This window comes from Onychomys torridus, chromosome 6, assembly GCF_903995425.1.
Source record: "Onychomys torridus chromosome 6, mOncTor1.1, whole genome shotgun sequence".
Lineage (NCBI taxonomy): Eukaryota > Metazoa > Chordata > Mammalia > Rodentia > Cricetidae > Onychomys > Onychomys torridus.
In genome coordinates this window covers 96,511,484-96,530,459 of record NC_050448.1, presented here as the reverse complement: position 1 = coordinate 96,530,459, position 18,976 = coordinate 96,511,484, and the positions used below count along the sequence as shown (strand labels likewise).

General features: G+C 45.4%; 1 protein-coding gene across 2 annotated transcripts; it reads left to right on the top strand.

The window, feature by feature from the left end:
- The first annotated feature begins 532 nt into the window (after window positions 1-532).
- Rwdd3 (RWD domain containing 3) lies at window positions 533-14,332 on the top strand. 2 transcript variants are annotated; one of them, XM_036189295.1, is made up of 4 exons: window positions 533-649; window positions 10,929-11,416; window positions 13,653-13,768; window positions 13,866-14,332. In XM_036189295.1, the coding sequence occupies exons 1-4, from the start codon at window positions 565-567 to the stop codon at window positions 13,987-13,989; spliced, it is 813 nt and encodes a 270-aa protein (XP_036045188.1). In that variant the 5' UTR covers window positions 533-564; the 3' UTR covers window positions 13,990-14,332. The 2 variants fall into 2 exon arrangements, with proteins under 2 accessions (XP_036045188.1, XP_036045189.1); XM_036189296.1 differs by lacking the exon at window positions 13,866-14,332 and having other exon boundaries at window positions 10,929-11,369; window positions 13,653-13,729.
- The last annotated feature ends 4,644 nt before the right edge of the window (window positions 14,333-18,976 follow it).

Genomic DNA, 18,976 nt, shown 5'->3' with positions numbered 1-18,976 from the left:
TCTCCGTCCTTACTATCCCTTTCAGCATAGGAGTCTCAGTCTCTACTTTCTGCACCTTTGACAGAAAAGAGGTTCTGAATCCAGACCTTGTCTGTGATCCCAGGGCCAGTGACCAGGTCAGCACCCTGGAGGTCATTACCATTGTTTTTTCCGGAATCCCCTGACCATGAGGGTCACTGACAGCAACATGAGGGTGGAAATTTTGTGTTTTCTTTTACTCTCTAGTACAGGTGAGGCATGGTGGGTTCGCAACCCGGGTGTTCTTGTAGAGAACTTGGGACTTTACGATCTCCCCCAGCTGAGGAAAGCAGCAAGTGGGCTGGGTGGTCCTCAGGGGCAAAAACTGGAGTGTAGGCGCATCCCATTGGCATGAAAGAGCAGAAGGGCCTGGGCGGAGCTTCCGGCCATTCGCCCCGCCCCCAAACCCGCCCATTCCCCCGCCCTCCGCCCCACCCACTCCGCCGCCAGCCCCGCTGTGAGGCCGGGGCGCCCCCCAGTGGCCGTGGGCTCGCTCTGCTCCCGGTGGCGGCGGAAGCGGCTCCGGGTGCTGCTGGCCACGCGGATATGGCGGAGGCGGTGCGGCAGGAGCTGTCGGCGCTGGCCGCGATTTTCTGCGGGCCTCGCGAGTGGGAGATGTTGAGCTGTTCAGGTGAATTCCCTGTCTCCCACCCCGCGGCCACTGCGGGGAGCCGGGGGACCCGGAGTCACGTGGCCGAGGGCCGGCGTGGCAGAGTGGAGGGGCGCGGCCTGCGCTCGCAGTGCCCTGCCCTGGGCTCGCCCTCCGCCTCCCCTGGGCTCTCCCCGACGAAACTGCCCTCTTCATGGGAACCCAGCGCCCCCAAATCCTCAGTCCCTCCTCTAAGCACTTGTGCATTACGTCCTGGACATCAGTCACTCAGCTGTATTTGGTTGTCTGGGCCCCGGGGACAGTACCAGCCACCCGGAAGGCGGTCAGCAAACACTTGTTGGGGTGGGGTGAATGGTTGAATTCTCCAGGGTTGATGGCCTTAAAATTTTTGTTTTTTGTTTTTAATTTAAAAAATATTTTTACTTTTTTTTTTCCAGGTTGCTCAAAAGGGGCAGCCAATTCTAGACTCTGCTGGACTTGTTAACCATGCAGTCTGACTTCATGGATGCCTTCTTCCCTTCTAACAGAGGCGGGGCATCTGACCTCTCCTCTGGGAGCTTATGGTCTATAAAGCTTTTTTACTTATTTAAAAAAAAAATAGCGAAAACTTACTTCATTCTTGACTTGGCTTCCTTTAAGGAAATCCCCCCCCACTCCACACACACACACACACACACACACACACTTGTAAATTAAAATTTTTTTGTGTGTGCGTATGTGTGTTTTGCCTGCCTTATATATGTGTTCCATGTGTATAAGGAGGCCAGAAGAGGACATTTAGGAGATGGGAGTTAGAGAGGGTTGTGAGCTGTGCTATATGGGTGCTGGGAACTGAACCCTGGGCCTCTGGAAGAACAGTCAGTGCTCTTAGCCATCTCCAGCGCCCCCAGATTCCCCTTTTTGGAAAGTATGTTGATGCAGATGATGCTCACTTTCCCCTCAGCTGTCAAATATGTCATCTGCGTTTTGAGGACAGTAGGAGTTATCCTTCTACTGTTACAATGTAACTACTATTGAAATTGCCTTTCTGACCATACATTGGTTTACCTCTAAGAAGATGGTGTGAAATGTGCTAGACCTAAGGAAGCTCTGTCTATGATTAAGAGGGCTTCGGGTTTCCATATGGTTAAGTTATTGACACCCTAGGAGTTGGCCCCCTTTCTTTTATGCCTTCCTGCATGCACCCATATACAAATGTTCATGGTGCTCTGTGATGGTCCAGGCACTATGAACCTTCTGGAAAAATGGAGCTGCTTTCTTTTTTAGTGTCTAGACCTGTCATGCATCTTTTTGAAACTTCCTTAAAATCCCTATGATAAATCCCTCTTCTGGGTAGCAGTCCTAACTGGTTACCATCTCCTCTGTCTCCACAGTTCTCTTTATTGAGAATTGCTTCTGTCTGAGGCAGATATTTAAAGACACTAGAGTCTTTGAGTTCTTGTATCATGGCTCGTTTGTGAATATCTGGGAGAAGTGAACCTGTGATGTCCCATGACATCTTAAAAAAAATGGTGGTTTGCATTATGAGTTCATGGGTAACCATTAAATACTGCTGCTAGGTCAGAGAAAACCCCAAAAAGTAAGTACAGAGAGAGAGAGAGAGAGAGAGAGAGAGAGAGAGAGAGAGAGAGAAAGAGAGGAGAGATTCTTAATATTGAGAACACAGTGGCCCTTTATCTGCTGTTAAATTGAGCATGACTTTCAAGCCATGCCTGTAATTAATTTAATTCAGTGTTCTGGCATCAATAAGTAATTGAATTATAAAAGAATTCGGTGTAACAACTTAGGACACTTTGTTACTAGAAGGTTCACTGGGGAGTAGAACAATTTGGCAATTGAAATCGGGATGTTTGGTGCTCACAGCTGGGAACTGTGAGCAAGGTAAGGGCTTTATCAGAGCAGACCAAGGTAGCAGGTTGTGTGGCTACCACTCACACTGTCAGTGGCGGTTTGGGTTTGAGGGTGTAACTTTGTACCCCATCATTTCTTTCCTGGCTTCCACCAAATAAGTTTCTCCTGTCTCCAGTGGAATTTGGAGAATATTGCAGGGGGCCTGCATTTTTCTGTAAGACTGTCCAGGAAGGCTCAGGCTGACCTAAGGGACAGCTAGCTCTTAAGGTCTTGAATTGAAAAGGCTTGAAGAAATGGGTTCAATTTAGTAGGGATTAATTTATGTTAAGAATTTGAGGGACTCTATTTACATTCTGGCCACTCAGATGTTAGAGGAAGTTCTCAGGAAGAGGCACTGTGTGTAGCAGTCTCTTAGGAGTACAAATCATGTAAACAGCATATTCCTAGCTGTGGGAAAAGAGTGAGGATTGACCAAATCAGTGATTTTCTGTTCCTCTCCATCCCATGTGTTAGCCCAGGTGCCAAGTTTGATGTGGTCACCTGACACCCTCCTGACTTGATGAGAGTTTATCTTAGCTCCAGTTTTCATTGAAGATCACTGGTGATCAGAATAAGCTCCTCAGGGGTGGGCTTGACACCGTGTCACGTTTCTCGGTAGCGATGGGGCTGGTGCAGGAAAAGTTATTAGCGAAAGGTCTATGTGTTGAGAAAGAACAGTTTGAGCATTCAGAACAAAGGTATGGGTGGGATCTGGCTCATATTCAAATACAATTGAGTGGTGGTGGTGGGGGAGGGCTTCACATTCCCTTCATGTGTGCATGTGTGTGGTGGTTGAAAGAAAATGACCCCCAAGGGAGTAGCATTATTTGGAGGTGTGTGGCTTTTTTGAGTGGGTATGGTTTTGTTGGAGGAAGTATGCTATTGTGGAGGTGGCTTTGAGGTCTTGTGTGTGTGTGTGTGTGTGTGTGTGTGTGTGTGTGTGTGTGTGTATGTGTGTGTGTATGCTCAAGCCACGCCCAGTAAGAGAGTCTATTTCCTGTTGCCTGCATATCAACATGTAGCAGCTACCTCTCCAGCACCATGTCTGCCTGCATGCTGCCATGTCCTGCCATGATGATAATGGACTGAATCTCTGAACTGTAAGTGAGCACCACAATGAACTGTTTCTTTTGTAAGAGTTGCTGTGCTCATGGTGTCTCTTTACAGCAATAGAAACCCTAAGACAGTGTACCAGGGCCCTTCTGATGCAGGTGAAGCTGGTGTTGTCCGTTTTCCTGGTGAAGTCATGGAGAGCACATTGCTGTGGTCAGTGTTCATTATTAATGGAGTTGCAGTTTGGAAACAGTCTCACAGACTTAAAGGTTGCAAAATGAGAGGACTAGGAACCCAGCATCACATAACGGGCTTGCAATAGCTTCCAAGTGGTTTTTTGCATTTCCTTAACATGATATTCAGATTGGATTCCACCCTCTTGCAAAATTGTTACAGTAACACATTGACCTGGTTGTCATCTGCTGATTGTCAGGGCTGAACTCACCTCTCTAAAACCCACACAGCCTTGACCTTCACTGCCAAAGGATGGGAGTGCCACTTTTACCTTCCATTCTTTTTAGTTTTTTTTCCCCTTCTATAAGGACATTTAAATCATATGAATTCTAGCTGATGCATAAAACAAGCATTTATGCATGCATATTTGTGGTGAGTGGCCTGGGAGCAGGAGCAAAGAAAATCCTGGTCTCTTGAAGTATGAAGAATGTGTAGGAGTGCTTTTGTGTGTGAAGTCTTTGAGGCTATGTAAAAATTGGAAAAAAGAAAGCAAGTACAGAGAATGTGAGTTGGATATGGTTTGTAAATGTCTCCCCCCCCCCCCCCCCCCCCGTGAGTGCTAAGTAAACCCTGAAGAACTCATTCTCATGTATTTCGTTTACTTTTCTCTGCGTCATTGTGATGGGACTGTGTATCTCTCATGTGTCGTAGGCGATGAGGCAGAGGGAAACTTCTGGAATAGAATTGGGGTGGAATCTAACTGAGTCTAACTCAGTTGCTGTAGTTCAGACTTCTGCCACCTTTGGGGTGTTGGAAACATGATTTCTTTCGTGTGTCTTTAGGGAAGATTAAGGTTTGATCATCTTAACACAGAGCCTGCCTGTGTAGCCCACTCTGGCCACAAACTCTAGAGCCTCCTGCCTCAGCCTCCTCAGTTCTGGTGTTATAAGTGTGCCTGGGCTAGGAAGGGTAAGACTTGAGTGTCTTTCAGCGTGGGTGGTAGTTAGAACATCGATATTGTTCAAGGCAGAGTAACTTGTGCAAATAGTGAGCGTGGGTATGAACTTGAAGAAGGCTTAGACCAGGTGAAAACACTCTTGGGTCTCAGGAAAATTTTACTGTGGTAGGGCAAGCATGAGTTCTTTAGGATGTAGGCTTATTGAGAATATGGGTGTGAGTTAATAATGACTATAAAGTAGCACAGTTTTCTTTTTTTTTTTTTTTGTTAGGAAAAAAAAAAGAAAAAAAAAACAGTTGAGAAAATGAATTTCAAAGAGATTCTGTGAATTGTTTTTCTCCATCACACTTGACACCAGAATGGGGTCTGTTCAGGCCTCCTGAAGTTCTCAGGCAAATACTGCCATTTGTACAGCCTTAGTTAGTCTGCAGTTCCAGTGGGGGGCAGATACTGGCCAGGGGATCAACTAGGAAGGTGATGACCCTTTAGAGTCAAGAATCAAAGCCGTTTGTCTTCCGGGTGTGTAAGTAGAGGTTTCCTTCCATGGTTTTCTGAAGTGAGAACTAGGGAGCTCCACTCCCATTGCTACTGTTTGCTGACTGGGACCAGAGAATAACTGTAGCTGGAGTTCTCTCCAGTCCTGCCTGGCCCAGTCAGGACAAATCTCTCACCCGCCAGTCCCGCAGCCACTCAGACCCAACCAAGTAAACATACAGAGACTTATATTGCTTACAAACTGTATGGCTGTGGCAGGCTTTTTGTGATCTAGTTCTTATATCTTAAATTAACCCATTCCTATTAGGTTGTAAGTTGCCATGTGGCTCGTGGCTTACTGGTACCTTACATGTGGCTTGTCATGGCGGCGGCTGGCAGAGTCTCTCTGAGTCAGCCTTCCACTTCCCATCATTCTCTTCTCTGCTTGTCCCGCCTGTACTTCCTGCCTGGCTATTTGGCCAATCAGTGTTTTTTTATTAACCAATCAGAACAACGCATTTGACATTCAGAACATCCCACAGCAAATAACAGAAAGAGAAAGGAAACTTGGTAAAGGTTTGCCTGGCCTCTCCCGTTTTCCCTGGGCTGCCCCTCACTTCCTGCCTTGCACTGGCCTGGGACGTGCTGGCTTTCCTGTAGCAGAGCAACAGCACCACAGGAGCCCCGTAGCTGCTACAGCCGGTCCTTACACATGGCATCGACATTCAGGTCACAAGTCCAAAGTCAGTTTTGGCCTGGATGAAATCAAATTGTTGGAAGTGATGCTCTTTGCTGTGTCCAAGCCCCTGGGGAGTCTGCTTGCCGGCCTTTCTCAGCCTCCTTGCTATATACGTGTGCTGCATCACTGAGGGGTCTCTTCCTTACTACCAAACCCTAAACAGAGCTTCATGTCCCAGTGGATCCGTTTCTTTCTTCCCTGATAAAGCTCCACCTCTATCTGCCCCTCCCCCATTTTAAGGACACTGAGGATGGTGTTTTCAGTAATTCAGGACAATTTCCCCATTCCAGCGTCCTTACTCAAGTCTGCAAAGGTCCTTTGGCATGCAGGGGAATTATACTCACAGGTTCAGGGGCACAGGGTGCATACTTTCTGAGTCTGTGCCACAGGTCCAAGGACTTCTGCACTCATGTGATACATGGTTATAAGCCAATGGCATAGATTTAAGGCCAACATAACCATAAAATTTGTTTCTTATTAAACCCATTTTGGGATGGGAAGATTACTCTTCAGAAACAAAGTTGGAATACTTCAAGGTAGAGGAAAAGTTAATTTGGTTTAAGTATAATAATGTTGGATCTGAAAATACCATAGTAAGTTCAGAGTATGATGGACACCATAAGATCAGTGTTTGAGGGGTACAGTGGTGGGAAAATCTCAATGATTTGCCTCAAAGACTTCTAGGACTCAGGAAATCTGTTCAATTCAGTTCCATTTTGTTATATACCAACGGGCATGGGTGGGGCGGGGCAGGGGTCAGTGAAGAGATACAGGAGAATCCATGAGCAAGCTGCTGGGGATGTGATCCTTGGGTAGACTTGTGCAAGCATGCCACATTCTTACAGCAGCACGGAATGATGGTCTGTGAGAAGTGTTGTCAATTGGGAAAGGGCACCTTTTCCTGCACAATAGCAGTTACTAGCTGATTAGTAATGTTTGAGAAAGAAGCTTCAAAGAGCAGCGATGTTAGGTGGCCTGGGACACTAAGATGTCATCTTTATCAGAGCTCTCGACTTCAACCCTAGAACAGGAAGATTCATGACAGTCCCATGGTTAGGCATAAGTCATTCAGCAGGTCTGGGACCAAAGCCCCCAAGCATACAAAACACACTTATCAGGCGGAATATTCTAAGGATTCAGGCTCATCTTTCCATAGGTAGCCATGGGCCAGTCCTGAAGACAGGCCTTGCTTGGGAATGTGCAGAGTTTAAGCAATCCAGACCTACTAAGTTCTCCCCATTCTTCATGGCATTTTAAAGATCACAGGTTGTGTTTGAGAATAGCACTTCAGAAAGAAATGGCGTCAGAAGTGACAGTTTAAGCAGTCATGGGGAGGCTGGTTTATGAGAAAATAGAATTGGTGGTTAGAATTATATTTTATGGAGATTGACGATGAAGGGGTGGAGAGAGATGGGTCTGAAGCTCTTTGTGGAATTAGCAGCTCTAGTTTTTTTTTTTTTTTTTCTGTGTTTGAGTTTGTTTTTTCGAACATTTTCTAAGTGAGGGAAAGAAGCAGGGAGTTAGGAAATGCACAAGATGTTATAATGATTCAAATAAAACAGTAGTAGGATTGGCTGTGGAAGAAAGAGACTCCCTTCTCAGAGAGAAGAATAAAAAGGGGCGAGCAGTAAGGGAAAAGGGTGATTGAGCAGCTCAGCAGTTGCAGCTTCTGGGCCAGGGGCAGCATCTCTCACTGCAGCAGTAAGGAGACAGCACCCTCAAGTGGCTGTAGACAGTACTACTCACTGCACACCCAGCTTGTGTGCATAGATTCTCCTGGTTCTGCTTCTCATGGTGTACTGTGAGCAGATACCACAGAAGAAAATGGCAGAGAAGAGGGTTTATTCTGGCTCCTGGCGAGAATACAGCGTGGCAGCGGGAGAAGAGATTACACAGGACGTGGGACCAGACTAGAAGCTTCAAGGCCCTTGTCACAGAGACCCACTTCTTCCAGCAGGATCCCACCTTCTTAAAGTTCCACAACCTTCCAAAACAGTGCCACCCACCAGAGACCAAGCGTGCAAACAGATGAGCCCATGGCGTGCATTTCACATCCAAACTGTAATGCACGAGGTAGTGAGCAGGTGGGTGTTCGTGCATAGCTGCACACCATGGGTCTTTGTCAACTGAGGGACACTGAACTTAAGAACCCCACAGTTAGTACATTTACCTTGATTTAAGCCTTAAAGGGTGCCAAAATACTGTGATAAATACCACAGAAATGTGTAGAAATTTAATGTTTCTGTGCATCTGGTAAATACATTTAATAAAAAATAATCCTTCCAGTTTTATGAAAGTTCTAGAATTTTTCTCATTGTCTTAAAAGAATAAGCTATCTTTATTGTGCTGGTCAGAAAACGCCTGCTTTCTGACCCAGAGGAAAGCCTTTCTAACTTCCAAGGCTGTTTGAGCAAAGGTAGCAATATCCCATAGACACTGAGAAAGACCATGGGGGACTATCTTCCAACACACACACATGTACACACGCTTAAAACTGGGTGTGGTGGCTCACGCCTTTAATACCAGCACTTGGGAGGCAGCCTGTCTACATAGTGAAGTGAGCTCCAGGCTAGCCAGGACAATTTAGAGACACCCTGTCTTAAAAAACAAAACCAACCAACCAACCAACCAACCAAACAAACAAACAAACAAAACTACAAAGCAAACAAAAAACAAAACAAAAATCCTGAAAAAATAAAAAGAAAGAAAAAAGAAACTGTATATTCATGTATCTCTAAGTGAATACTTTGCAGGTATCGAAGTCCGGGAAGATCTGACTGCCCTTTATGTCGTGTTTTGAACACTGGACTGAGCCACTGTGACAGATCTGTGTCTTAGCTGTTGTTTTCCCAACAGCACAGTGTGTGGGGGGTGGACATGTGCCCGATGGGCGCTTGCTGAGTGACGAAGATGGGCGCTTGCTGAGTGACGAATGAATGGAGATCTTTAAAGATTCTGCCCCCTCCTTTAGAGAGAATGCAGGCTTATGGGGTGATTGCTGATGAGTTTGTTCAGTCCGGTGATCCTGTGTTGTATGCAGGTCCATAGCAGCCTACACAGCAAAAGATACTCACTGACCTGATATTTGGGAGCCTATTTTGACCGTAAAATATGTCTTTAAAAAGATGAACCCAATAAAAGAAAAGAGAGCCTTGGAGCTGGTGAGATGGGTCACTGGGCAGAGGTGCCTGCACATAGGTCTGACAATCCCAAGTTCAATCCCAGAATCCACCCAGACAGAACTGATGTCTTGAGTTGTTCTCTGACCTACACACATGCCAAGGATAATAGTAATATTAATAATAGGAGAAGAAAGGAAAGAGGAATAAAGTGTAGGACGAATTGCTAAATGGTCTTATTAATAAAACCTGGAGCCACATATAGGGATGAGAAACTGAGAGATCAGGGAATTGGACAAACCACAGCCAACCTCACCTCATCAACTCCTCAGCCTCCAGGGAGACCTGTATCTCCACACCTATATGCCTTTCTGTTCTGCATCTCACTTCCTCTCTCTGCCCAGCTACATCAATTCTCTTCTTGCCCAGCTCTGTCACTTCCTGTCTGTCTGTTCAGACCTCCAGACCTTTATGGTTAAGTAGTGTTGGAATTTAAGGCATGTGCCACCACACCTGCTTCTGTTCCCAGTGTGGCCTTGAACTCACAGAGATTATGAATCTCTGCCTCCTGAATGCTAGGATTAAAGGCATGTGCTACCATTGCCTGACTTCTATGTTTGATATAATGGCTGGCTTTTTCCTCTGATCCTTAGATAAGCTTTATTAGGGTGCACAATATATTGGGGGACACAATATATCACCATAACAAAGAGATTTGAAGAGTGTGATAGGTTTCAGAAGCATATATGCTGTTAGGTTTAGAAGGTTTTTTTTTTTAAATTAGTATATACATTAAATATGTAAAAGAAAAGATTATATGATCTTTGGAATGGTTACTGGCTGTGATTCTGGATGGTGTCTGAACACAGTAGTTTCTTGTAGTTGGTATTTGCATCCATTAAAGAAAAACTGTAACAGGTGTACATGGTCCTTTATGAATCTGTTAACAATGGCTTTTATATGCTATTGGCGTCAGATGGCTAAGAAGCGATTTTAATGTTCTGTTAGGGTCTTTAAAATGGGGGATGGGTTCAGGTCTCCATAGCCGAGGCTGTGAAGCTGCCATCCAGATATGGGGTCTGGCTGCTGCTGTGCTGAGAAATAGAACAAGGGCACATGGGAACAAGGCAGAGAGGCAGGCTCACCTCAGCCACGCATCTGGACCAGCTCCCTTCCCCACTCTTTGATCTGCCCCCTGCAGAATGAATTAGCCTGACACTTTATCAGCTTTTTGGAAAGCGGGGTGAAGTGATGTGGAACACATCAGAGTGGGGAAGCCAAGCAAATCTGAAAGAGAGCAGAATATTCCATCTCATCTCCTAGGTGTGCCTCTGCACTTCTCAGGGAGCCCAGAGGCTAAAGGATGTCTCCGCTGTTTCAGTTCATCTTGCTGCCTTCATGTTACACTGATCAGAATGCATTTGAGTCCACTCACTTTCAGTATCACGTCCAGCCGTCAGTTTCTCATGACCATGCCATACCTAGGGCTCCACGTGACTTACCATAAGTAACTTTGAGTGGACTTCTCCCATACTTTCTGTACACATTACTGCTCCATGGAACACCTGTAAGAGTTGATTCATGATTTTCATAATTATCAGTGAAATGTGGCTAGAAGGAAATGAATCAGAACTACTTTTTTGATAACTTAATAAAAATGGTTGATAAAGAGTGTAAATTGCAAGTAGGTTTGTGTGACGCTGTTCATATGTGTTTATGGCTGGGGAAATGACCTGTAAGTCATGGCTTTCTTTGCATTATATGTCTCTTCATAAAATAACTCAGTTTTCCCATGAGAAATAAATTGAGATTTGAAAGGGAAATTTTAACTGATCAGTATTCCATTGAGATTGAATTATGTACAGCTAATAATTATTTTTGGATGTCTTCCAGAGACAGATGGGGCTGTCTTTAGAATTCACACAACAGCTGAAGGACTTGTGGGCGAGGATGTGCCCTTAGAGCTGGTGTTCCATTTACCAGCTGGTTACCCTTTGTGTCTACCTGGCGTCTCGGTTAGCTCCGAACATCTGACCAGGGCTCAGTGTGTTACCGTGAAGGAGAAGGTACTTGAAGAAGCCAGAAAGCTTTTGTCAGAGCCTATGATTCACGAGCTGGTTCTCTGGATCCAGGAGAATCTCCGACACGTCCTCAGCCAACCAGAGACTGGGAGCAGTAGTGAGAAGTCTCCTGGGTCGGAAGGCCCGGCTGCGGATGACGGCTTGTGGATAACTCTTCTGCATTTAGATCACATGCGAGCAAGGACTAGATACGTCAAGACTGTGGAGAAGTGGGCTGCAGAGTTAAGGCTGACAGGAAGACTGATGTTCGCAGGCAGGACAATACTGCTCCTACTGCAAGGAGACAGGAACAGCATCAAGGTGCCAGAACACTGAATGTACACTATGTGTCTGCTTCCTTTTGCCAAGCGTGGGGTATCTCTAAGTGTGTTTTATGGCAGTGGGGGAGAGGAAGCATGGTGTTTCTGCTTTACCCATTGCCATGTTAAGTGGTCCTTTGGTGTTATTTTCTTTTAAGTTCTTTGATTTTTATTTATTTGTTTTATGTGTGTGGGTATTTTGTCTGCATGTGTGGCTATGCACCACTTGTGTGCCCGGTGCTCACAGAGGCCAGAAGAAGGCATTGGATTCCCTGGGACTGAAGTTGCAGATGGCTGTGAGCTGCCATGTGGGAGCTGGGAATTGAACTCGGGTCCTCTGCAAGAGTAGCCATGCTCTTAACCACTGAGCCATCTCTCTAGCCAACCCCCAATCCTTCGTAAAAATGAATATCTAGTTCCTACAACAACCATAAGCTTACAAAGTAAGTATAAGATTATAAATATTGATTATGCTGTAAATATTATGCCACTTAAAGCAGCAGTTTTTAAAAATATTCATTTGTATTTTTTTATGTGTATGAGTGTTTTGCCTGCGTGTGTGCCTGTGGACCATGTATGTGCAGTGCCTGAGGAAGCCAGAAGAGGGTGTAGGATCCCTTGGAACCGGAGTCACAGGCAGCTATTAGCTGCCATTTGGGTACTGAGAATCAATCAAACCCAGGTCCTCTGAAAGAGCACTGAGTGCTCTTAACCTCTGAGCTCTCTCCAGCACCAGCACCAGTTTTTGAAAAAAGTCCCGTGACGTTTATTTGTTTTGTATTAATGATAACCTGCAACTGTATAAATGAGCACTAAAAGCTCGAACATATTAATTTTTCCATAGCTCAGCACAGCAGGGAGTCTGTTTGTGAGTAGTCTGCAGAATTCCTATCTTGGAGGCACTTAAAAGTGCACCCTGACCCTTTAGCGCTGTGTCTGTGGTGTAGGAAGGTTTGTCCCTTCCACGGAGAGCCAGCCTCTGTAGAAGTGGGGTGCTTAGGATTGTCAGCGCCTCCCCGCCTCCCTGACTGCTTTCCACCTGGCTTGTCTCAGCAGAAGCTTTCAAAGCCGTCTTCTTCAGGCTTCCAAGCTCTCCACCCAAAGCCCCCTAGCCTGTTCTGTGAGGAGCTAGACAAGAAAGCCTGCTTATTATGTTTTAAACCTTAAAAGAGCTACAGATCACTTAGTAAGTCTTTCAGAATGGGTCAGGCACAATTGCGGAAGATTTTGTTTAAGACAGATTTAGCAGGAACAGCCTGTGATCTTAAAGCTTTGCGGAATAACAGCCCCGAGTTTTTCCAAGGTGGGTTCCTACCCCAAACCTCCTTTGATATTTGTTTAACCAGGTCCATGCTGGGTTCTGGTGTAGATAGAGAAAGAAGCCAGATTTAGTCTATAGCCAAGAAACCACAGATTTTGAGACAATCTGTATGTATCTATAAACTTTGGCCCATTAGGGTAACATACTAGCTGACAAAAATGGGTACAAGGTTCCTTGCTCACATTTGCCTAAGACTCTGGTTGTCTGTGACCGGCTGGGGCATATTATGATAAATGCAGTGTTTTACAGTTGTTATTCAGACGGAATCATGAATTACTGACATGTGTTTGTTCTTACTTACACTAGTTCAGAGAAAAGTTTTGTATAGCTTTCTCTAAAATGTCATTTTTCATGAGTTTCTCTGTTAAAATTGTTTATCAGATTGTGTACTAGGGTCAGGAATGTGCAGGTGCATTTCTAGGTGGGCAGGAGGTGGTGTGTGCCTGATGGCCCCATTCTGGCTGGCTTGGTGATAGCAGGGGCTGCTCTTACTGTGCGGTGTCCCATGCGCCACAAGGCAGCAGTCCTAGAAGAGCTATGTCTGCTCCTTCATGCCCTTGTCCCAGCCTCACCAGGAGGTGGATCCTGTTAGATCCGGTTGTGTGGAGTCCGTTATCTAAGGCAGAGGTTGAGCTTAAATAACTAGTTTAAATAACTGCTTTAAACAGCTTTATTTACTTATTGAGAGTTTAAATACCCACTCTAGTAGCTGTCCAGTCCAGATTTAAAGGTGAACACTTTGTTGTTACTGCTCTTTCCACCCGTGTTCAGCAGAACAGTGTTCATCCACCTTGTAAAGACACCATGTAACTTTCTTACTGCTCCAGTCTGAGATGTTTGTGAGTCATGGCTCCTTTAGAGCAGGACTGGGCTGGTCAGAGTAAGCTCTGCACTTACCATACTGATTATTGTTTAGGAGTACCTGATTCTTCAGAAAACCTCCAAAGTAGATGTGGACTCAAGTGGGAAGAAGTGCAAAGAGAAAATGATTAGTGTACTGTCTGAAACAAAAGTACGAACGGAGCACAAAAGGTATAATTTAGTACTATTGCAGATGCAAAAGCAACTGAATGGGTAATTATCCTCTGACAAATCTCCGCATATTCATGAGCTCCTCTGTACAATGCAGGTTTCTGGCGTTTGAAGTCAAGGAGTATTCAGCACTGGAGGAGTTACAAAAGGAATTTGAAACTGCGGGACTTGGGGAGCTCTTCTCGGAATGTGTACTTGGGCTGGTAAAACGAAGTGAATGACAGGAACTGTTGGTAAACCAGCCGCTTTGTGTGTGGATTTTCCCTGCCTTCGGGGAGAGGCTCCTGGGAGTAGTCGTGAGAGAGCAATTTCAAATTTCTCTGTAGCAAAATCATTCTCATTTCAGGAAGAAAGCGAGTTCTATTTTATGGAATATTAAACATGAAAAGACCCCATGTAGTCTAATGTTTGCTAGGAAAGACTGGCTTCAATAGATGGGATTATCTGAAGGAGAAATAAAAAATCACGACGGTAAATGAGCTGTTGTTTTCATATAGACAATTTGTTTAGAAGTCTGCAATTTTCAGGCTAATTTTCTTGTAATTAAATGATTTCTTAAAGTGATTTGTTTTCATGTTTACTTTCTCATGTTTACACTTTGGGCATTTAATCATGATTCCTCCCCATTCTGCTTATTATGTCTAGTGTTTTAAGTTGAATGTTGGAAAACATCTAACACCAGTTCCTTGGTACAGTTGTATAAATCGATGGATTAAATACAAAACAAAGAAGTTTTACAGAACCCAGTTCCTTTTTAGGGTTCCAGGATGACATGGTACTGCTAGTAAGACTGTATAGTAAGTTTAAATTAAAATTCTTATTTGAAAAGTTAATTTCTGGTTTTGCAAGGCAGGTTCTGTTGAGCCTGGTTTGCTGGATAGGAAAAACAAAAACAAAAACTACAGCTATTAATTTTCATTGTGAAATCTTTCAAATAATGATAAAATACACTTATTATGACCGAGGGAGATAAACTTGCAAAATAATCATTTTTATTAAAATTGATAATGAAAAGTAAGAGGGCCCTTGGGCCTGCCTGAGAAGGCTGTTTATATACATAAAGCCACCTGAGCTTCTGAAGTAAGAGGCCGAGATGTGGAAGAAAGGCCAGGGCAACTGCTCTCCCTGTACTCTGTGGAGAGAGGTGCCACTGTAATGTTGTAGTTGGTGATACGGTGAACTGAGCACAGGCGCATGTGTGCATGAGCGTGTATGTAGGTACATGTGGAGGCCAGAGGTCAGTGTCAGATGCCTTCCTCAATTGCTCTCTAGTTTTTCTTTTTCCTTTTTCTCTGTGTAGCCCTGGCTGTCCTGGAACTCACGCTGGAGACCAGGCTGGCCTCAAACTCAGAGATCTGCCGGCTTCTACCTCCCAATCCAAATGCTGGGATTAAAGGCATGCGCCACCACTTCCTGGCTGCTATTTTATTCTTTTTAATTAGAAAAAAACAAAACAAAACAAAAAAACAACCATGTAATTTTGCTTTTTGTGTATGGGTGTTTTGCCTGCCCATGTACTACATATATGTACTGCCTAAGGAGGCCAAAAGAGGGTTGGATTCTCTGGAACTAGAGTCACAGATGATGGTGGGCCTAGGAAAAGAACCCAGGTCCTCTGGAAGAACAGCCAGTGCTCTTAACCACTGAGCCATCTCTCCAGCTTTTCTTACTTTTTGAGACAGTCTCTCACTGAACTAGTTTTGCCTAGGCTAGGGTCCTTCATCCTCACCCCAGTCTTGGGGTTACAGGTGTGTCCTCTGTCCTCACCCCAGTCTTGGGGTTACAGGTGTGTGCCACTGTCTCTACCCCAGTCTTGGGGTTACAGGTGTGTCCTCTGTCTCCACCTGAGTCTTGGGGTTACAGGTGTGTCCTCTGTCTCCACCTGAGTCTTGGGGTTACAGGTGTGTCCTCTGTCTCCACCTGAGTCTTGGGGTTACAGGTGTGTCCTCTGTCTCCACCTGAGTCTTGGGGTTACAGGTGTGTCCTCTGTCCTCACCCAAGTCTTGGGGTTATAGGTGTGTCCTCTGTCTCCACCCCAGTCTTGGGGTTACAGGTGTGTCCTCTGTCCTCACCCCAGTCTTGGGGTTACAGGTATGTCCTCTGTCTCCACCGCAGTCTTGGGGTTACAGGTGTGTCCTCTGTCTCCACCGCAGTCTTGGGGTTACAGGTGTGTCCTCTGTCTCCACCGCAGTCTTGGGGTTACAGGTGTGTGCCACTGTCTCCATCACAGTCTTGGGGTTACAGGTATGTGTCCTCTGTCTCCACCCCAGTCTTGGGGTTACAGGTGTGTCCTCTGTCTCCACCGCAGTCTTGGGGTTACAGGTGTGTCCTCTGTCTCTACCTGAGTCTTGGGGTTATAGGTGTGTGTCTCTGTCCTCACCCCAGTCTTGGGGTTACAGGTGTGTGTCTCTGTCTCCACCACAGTCTTGGGGTTACAGGTGTATGTCTCTGTCTCCACCGCAGTCTTGGGGTTACAGGTGTGTCCTCTGTCCTCACCCCAGTCTTGGGGTTACAGGTGTGTCCTCTGTCTCCACCCCAGTCTTGGGGTTACAGGTGTGTCCTCTGTCTCCACCGCAGTCTTGGGGTTACAGGTGTGTCCTCTGTCTCCACCCCAGTCTTGGGGTTACAGGTGTGTCCTCTGTCCTCACCCCAGTCTTGGGGTTACAGGTGTGTCCTCTGTCTCCACCGCAGTCTTGGGGTTACAGGTGTGTCCTCTGTCTCCACCGCAGTCTTGGGGTCACAGGTGTGTCCACTGTGCCAGGCTTTAGGGACTAGAGTTGAGGTAGTCATATTTGTGCAGCCTGCTCTTTACCCACCAAGCCCCCTTCCTAGCTCCGTGAGGAATGTCTCTTGGTACTGCTTTTCTGTGACTGTGGTCGCTGCCTTAGTTTAGGTTTTTATTGCTGTGAAGAGACACGGTGACCACAGTAGCTCTTCTAAAGAAAACAATTAATCGAGGCTTGCTAACAGTTTCAGAGGCTCAGGCCACAGTCATCATGACGGTGGGGGGGCATGGCAGCATAATGCTGGAGCTGAGATTGCCACATCTTACAGGCAGCATAGGAAGTCAACTGCCGTCAGACTAGGGGAAGCTGGAGAAAAAGAGACTTCAGAGCCCGCCCCCACAGTGACACACTCCCTCCAACAAGGCCACACCTCCTAATAGTGCCACTCCCTTGGGGGGCCATTTTCTTTCAAACCACCACAGAGGTTCAGTGTGACTGTCTTGCTGTCTTCTACTGTTATTACACTGCGTTCACCCAGTGATCGCCTTACAGACTCTGTTAACTGGAGGTGAGTTTCTTAAGTCATGCACCAGGGTGTTTACTTTTTTCTTGAAGCATTGTCACATCAGTCAGACTGTCCCAGGAGAAGAACATGTGTGACAAGTTGCAGGTACCCCACTTGGGTACTAAGATGAGAAGGACTCTTAAGATCCATCATTAGCCTTTTACTTGATTTACAGTGATTTTAGTGAGAATTAAAATAGAGCAGAAACCAGAGCTGAGAATTCTGTGCACATGGTTGAGCTGAACTGAAAGGGATTATAATACAATCACACTGAAGGTCATTGTCATTGGGACTGTAGCCGCAACAGAGGGAGGTTGGGTTTGAGCTTTATCACAGCAGAACGTCTGGTCCTGCGTCTCACATGACTCTTCTCTGCTGAAATGCCACCTGTCCCATGCTTTATGGCACATTGTTAAAGTTTTATCTTCAGAGTTCTCTCTGCACCCCTTAAACGGGACTTGGCCAACAATGACTCTTTCACTTCATTATGTTTCTGTCTGTTAAAATTATGCAAACAGTATTAGTTATTACTTTCTTATGTATTTATGTCTAAATCTTTCATAAATACATTCACATCCAGAATGGAATGTGACATTTTGACAGTGTTTGAGTTACTTTGGGATAAAAGAATGTTTTAAATTATGTGCTAAGAAGCTATAACAGTCTCTTTGTATTTTCTTTTTTGTTAAATTTTATGTATGTATGTGTGTGTGTGTGTGTGTGTGTGTGTGTGTGTGTGTGTGTGTATGTATGTGTATGTGTATATGTGTGGATGTAGTTGTGCTACAGTGTGCATATGGAGTCAAGGACAACTTGCAGAGGCTGGCTGTCCAGCTCCGTTATAAGGGTCATGGGAATGGAACTCTAGTAGCTAGGGCTGATGGCAAGAGCCTCTCCCTTCTGTGCCATCTCAGTGGCTCTGTTATTGCTGTAGAGCAGTGGTCCTCAGCCTGTGGGTCAGAACCCCAACAAACCTGTCTCCCAAGAGTATTTATAGTTTATAACAGCGGCAAAATTACAGTTTTGAAGAAGCAGCGAAAATAATTTTATGCTTGGGGGTCACCACAACATGAACTGTGTTAGAGGGTCGGTTGCAGCATTAGGAAAGTTGAGAACCAATGCTCTAGAGGAAAAGAATCTTAATTGTTTCCATTGATATTTTTCCTCAAAATCTGCAGCTGCCCTTTCAGCATGCTAAGCTTAAACTAACTTCTGATTTCTTCTCTCTTTTCTATTTTGTTTTTCTTTTCTTCTTGATACAAAGTCTCTTTTATGTAGCCCTGGCTGTTCTGGACCTTGCTGTGTAGACCAGGCTGTTCTTGAATTTGCAGAGCTCTACCTTCCTCTGCCTCCAGTATGGTAGGATTAAAGGCATAGACCACTGTACCTGGCAACTTAGGATTTCTTTTTTTTTGGGGGGGGGGGTTTCGAGACAGGGTTTCTCTGTGTAGCTTTGCACCTTTCCTGGAACTCACTTGGTAGCCCAGGCTGGCCTTGAACTCACAGAGATCCGCCTGGCTCTGCCTCCCAAGTGCTAGGATTAAAGGTGTGCGCCACCACCGCCCGGCTAGGATTTCTTAAGAACTAACCAGCTTCTCATAGAAGAAAATTAAAAGCAACATCCAACATTTCCAGATTCTCACGTTCAAAAGACAAACTGCTGGGAGGGAAGAGGGGCTCCTGCATAGTGAACTTGGATACCTTAGCTAGTTTGGAAGAGTTGGCAGAGGTTGACTTGGGTTTTTTTTTGCCAGGAATTAAGAATTTGAGCTGTGGGAAAGAGAGGAGGTAGGAACTGAGACTAGGGCTCCTGAAGGACTGCTCAGGAGGAAGGGTAAACCCAGTGAAGCAGTTGGCCTAGCAACTAAGCTTGGAGCATTCTGATTAGTTCTAGGAGATCTTAGACCCTGAACTTGG